This window comes from Babylonia areolata, chromosome 18 (assembly GCF_041734735.1).
Source record: "Babylonia areolata isolate BAREFJ2019XMU chromosome 18, ASM4173473v1, whole genome shotgun sequence".
NCBI lineage: Eukaryota > Metazoa > Mollusca > Gastropoda > Neogastropoda > Buccinidae > Babylonia > Babylonia areolata.
Genome location: NC_134893.1, coordinates 20,796,837 through 20,801,836, shown reverse-complemented (window position 1 = coordinate 20,801,836; position 5,000 = coordinate 20,796,837). Strand labels below are relative to the sequence as shown.

The window sequence follows — 5,000 nt, the reverse complement described above, 5'->3', positions numbered from 1 at the left end:
GGGGAGGGGCTGGCAGACAAACAGACAGACAGACAGACACAAAGACAAGACAAACACATGCACGGACAGAGGCAACAAACAACAACAAAGCACACTGATAAAAATGAAAACACACAGATACAGACACGCGCGTGCTACTCACACACACACACACACACACACACACACACACACACACAACAAAACGAGAGGGAAAGACTCACACACACACACACACACACACACACACACACGCACACTCACCACACACACACACACACACACACACACACACACACACACACACACACCACAAACAAAAACTAGAGGGAAAGACTCACACACACACACACACACACACACACACACACACACACACACACACACACACACACACACACACACACACACACACACACACACACACACACACACACACACACACACACACACACACACACACACACACACACACACACACACACACACACACACACACCACAAACAAAAACTAGAGGGAAAGACTCACACACACACACACACACACACACACACACACACACACACACACACACACACACACACACACAACTAGAGGGAAAGACAACCCCCCAGCCTCCCCAATCCCCACTGACCTCAATCCTCCAGATCTCCATCCCAGGGGCTGCCCCGGCCCCTTCAAAGGCTTCGTCCACACCCAGCCCCATCCTCCCGTCCCTGTCACCCACACACGCACACTCCTGGTCCTGTCCTGTCCTGTCCTGTCCTGTCCTGCCCTGTCCCCTCTGTCCGCCTGTGTTCACTGTCCTCCTGTCCACTCTGGTCTTCTGTTGTTGTTGGTGGTGGTGGGTTTTTTTTCCAGGAGCTACCTCCCTGTTTCCTTGGCCTTTTATTTCTTTTGTCCGATACTCTCTGGTGGTGTGCTGGTTTTCTTGTCTGTCTTCAAACACTGTCTTTCTTTTTTTTCTTTTTTTTTTTTTTTTGTTCCTTGTCTCTCTGGTCCTCTGCTTTAACCAGACGTGATCCCCCTGTCTCTCTGTCCTTTTGTTTCTTCTGTTGCCTGTCCCACACTCTCTGGTGGGGTTTTTGTTGTGTGTTTTTTCTTTCAGGCTATTTTTCCTTGTCTGTCTTCAAACGCCGTTTTTTTCTTCTTGTTCTTTGTCTCTCTGGTCTTCTGCTTTCTCCAGACGCTGTCTACCCTGTATCTTTGACCTTTTATGTCTTCTGTTGCCTGTCCGACACTCTCTGGTCTCTCGGACTGCTTTCTTCTCCCTGTCTTTTGTAGACGGTGTCTTTCTTTCTGCTTCTTGTCTCTGTGATCTTCTCCTTCCACACGCTGTATGGGCGTTACTAAGTTTCCTTCCTTCTCTGCTTTCGTCTGCCGTTTGCCTTCTTTTGCGGACTACTGTCTTCTCACTGTCTTGTTGTAAACACTGTCCTTCATTCGGTTCCCTGTCTCTCTGATGATGTTTCCATGCACTGTCTTTCTCACCTACTTCTTCCCGTCTCTATATTTCAGACACCCTTTGGCCTCTCGCTCCAGAAAGGGGTCAAGTTCTCGTGCGAGTAACTTCAATACTGTTCCAGTTCTTTTTTCTAGCCCTTACGCTTCGTGACTTGGTGACAGTGTTGTTGTTCTTGTTGACGTTGCCTTTTGTTCGAAGGATGGACCAGTTTTTGGTCTGTTTGTCTGTACTGGCTTGTACAGCTCTCTGTCCTCTCACTTCTCATAGGATAGTGTCTCTGTTGTTGTCATCATGTGCTCTCCGATAAGCAAAAGATATGTATTTGTGCGTCCTCTTTTCTACAACCGCTGGAATGTTTTGTCCGAAAGCGCTCTGGTTCTTCTACCAGAATGTGTCTCCAATATCGTTGTGGTCCTCACTTACGGGCCTGCAACACACAAACAAACATACAAACATCAATCGTTTGGAAGATCAAACTACTCTACATACTTACTTAACATACGTCTTTCACCACTTCTAAGATACAGATTGTCAACAAGAGACCCCGATAATCCCTCTGTCCTGTGCCGTTGCCTCTGTCTGGGTCCAGGTTAAGGCCCATCAGCAGTCCAAACAGCGGTATTGTGAAACAGTCACCACGCACGACGCTGTACAACAAATGTGTAGGTCGCGTGTTCTCAGGATAATATGCGCATACATAAACAGATAAACAAAACAACAGGTCACAACTTTAGGCCTGACCAGAATGTTGAGTCTCTGTTCTTTTTTTTTTTACAGCAGATGTGGTGTGGCGTACATGGCCAAGTCCTCTTACTTTGGTATCTCCTTGAAACTGGAACTGAAACTCGCAATGTTTGTACCTGTAACACTCGCAATGTTTGTACCTGTAACAGACCATGTAAACGGCTGACTGTAACGAACACAATGGGGATGAAAATGAGCGACACTGCACAGCAGCAAAACGCTGTTCACAGATAGAGCTGTTTCTCGCACGGGCCACGTGTGGCTGGTGAAAATGGAATCAATACAGTGCAGTACAACACGGTACAGAGTACATTACATCACGATCCAGTGCAGTGCAATGCAGTGCAGCATGATACAGTCAACTGCGCTACTCTGCACTACACTACAGTACTCTACGCAACAATGCACTGCAGGACACTGCACAGCACTACTCTGCACTTCTCAACACTCAGTACAACTACACTACCTTGCCCTACACTGATCTCCACGATACTTCTGTAATGCAGGGCACTACACTACACTACACTACACTACACTACAGTATAGCACAGTACAGCACAGCTAAGTACACTCCGTTTATTCTACACTACAGTACAGTGCACTTCGCACTACAGTGCAATTCAGTACAGTACAGTACAGTACAGTACAGTACAGTACACTCAAATCCACTGCACTACACTTCATTGAACTAAGCTATGTTTCACTACACTACACTTGTCCTTTTTATTGTCACTGTTGTTTTTGTTGTTGTAATTGTCTTAGAGACAGATTGGAATACAAGGCGATGTTTAAAACTTTTATCCTTGAACAATACTTTTTTTTTCAATATATAAACACTGCACTACATTACACTACACTATACTACACCATACCACAACACATCCTCCTTCGTTTACTATACTATACTATACTATACTATACTATATTGTTACATACAAAACAACGCAGCACAAAAGGACAAACACAGTACACGCCAACAAGAAATGAGTCCACACACACACACACACACACACACACACACACACACACACACACACACACACACACACACACACACACAAAATGGCAATAAAAACACAACTGTTTTGTCAGCTGGTGGAACAGAAACGCTTCCGATTTTGCGTTATCACGCTGCCACGTCCCTTGGAATTAAACGCTGAATCATGTAGAGAGAACTGACTACACTACACTACACTACACTACACTACACTACACTACACTACACTACACTACATCAACTGTATACAATATGTTATCATCGCCGTTGTTATTATTACTTTTATTTCCTGGAGAATAGGATAAATAGAGCAGTCACGATTGTGAAGTGTGCTGTTGTGGTTTGGTAAAATTATCATTATTTGCATTTTGTGAGGAATGTGTGTGTGTGTGTGTGTGTGTGTGTGTGTGTGTGTGTGTGTGTGTGTGTGTGTGTGCGTGCGTGCGTGTGTGTGTGTGTGTGAGAGAGAGAGAGAGAGAGTCTGTGTGAGTCTGTGTCTGTGTGGTTGTGAAGGAAGATTCATGTCATGGATAGTATACTTTTTCATAATCGAGTTTCACCTGAAAAGAATCGCGTTTGTGGATGACGAGCTGCAAAAATGTATCACACGCAAAATCATTTAAGGGAGCTTCATAGTTGTTTCGTTGTATTCATTCATATCTTTTACTATGATATCATGGTTGTTGTTGTGGTTTGTGTTGTGATGGTGTCTAGTTTTTTAGTATTGTTATTCGTATTATTGAAAATTTATTATTGCATTTTTCTTTAAATGGGTATTATGTAAACAGGGATGAATACAACCCAACATGGAATGAGTCCACATAAAACATCAATAAAATCAGCAATGTTTAGTCAGCTGATAGGACAGTAGCAATCCCGATTTTGTGTTGGCACGCTGCAACATCCCTTGAAATAAACGTTGAATCATTCAGTGGAACTGGCTACTGACTTCACAACACTACAGTTTATTACGCTACGTTTCGCTGAACTACATTACACTACACTATACTGTACTGTTTGCTATGCTGTTCTGTGCTACGCTATACTGGACTTTACTGTAGTGCAGCGTAGTGTAGTGTAGTGTAGTGTAGTGTAATGCAGTGCAGTGCAACGCAGTGCAGTGCGGTGTAGTGTAGTGTAGTGTATGTAGTGTAGTGTAGTGTAGTGTACTGTACTGTACTGTACTATACTGTACTGTAGTGCAATGTACTGTAGTGTTCTGCAGTGAAGTATAGTGTAGTGTAGTATACCATACCATAGTATACCATGTGAAGTGATGGCTTAAAGGTAACGCGTCCGCCTAGGAAGCGAGATAATATGAGCGCGCTGGTTTGAATCCACTAGACCTTGAGTGGTGGTCTGGACGCTAGTCATTCGGATGAAATGATAAACCGAGGTCCCATGTACAGCATGCACTTAGCGCACGTAAAATAACCCACGGCAACAAAAGGGTTGTTCTTGGCAAAATCTGTAGAAAAATCCACTTCGATAGGAAAAACAAATAAAACTGCACGCAGGAAAAAAATACAAAAAAATGGGTGGCGCTGTAGTATAGCGACGCACTCTCCCTGGGGAGAGCAGCCCGAATTTCACACAGAGAAATCTGTTGTGATAAAAAGAAATACAAATACAAATAAAAAATACTACACAACACAAAATTACAAACTGGATACACTCCTGATATGAAATGCGTCCACACACACACACACACACACACACACACACACACACACACACACACACACACAAATAGCAATAAACACACAACTGTTTTGTCAGCTGGCGAACCAGAAACACATCCGATTTTGCGTGTA

General features: G+C 43.8%; 1 protein-coding gene across 4 annotated transcripts in view; it reads right to left on the bottom strand.

Annotated features, from left to right (window-relative positions):
* Positions 1 to 5,000, bottom strand: part of LOC143292558 (advillin-like) — a 109,238-nt gene that overhangs the window by 96,572 nt on the left and 7,666 nt on the right. The window contains exons 1-2 of one of the 4 annotated variants that reach the window (XM_076602968.1): positions 2,330 to 2,465; positions 615 to 1,872 (exon numbers count right to left, since the gene is read on the bottom strand). In XM_076602968.1, coding sequence (XP_076459083.1) covers positions 615 to 686 — 72 coding nt within the window. In that variant the 5' untranslated portion in view covers positions 687 to 1,872; positions 2,330 to 2,465. Of the gene's footprint in view, positions 1 to 614; positions 1,873 to 1,988; positions 2,082 to 2,259; positions 2,281 to 2,329; positions 2,466 to 5,000 lie in introns of those variants that run through there. The other 3 variants (XM_076602969.1, XM_076602967.1, XM_076602965.1) reach the window with 3 other exon arrangements.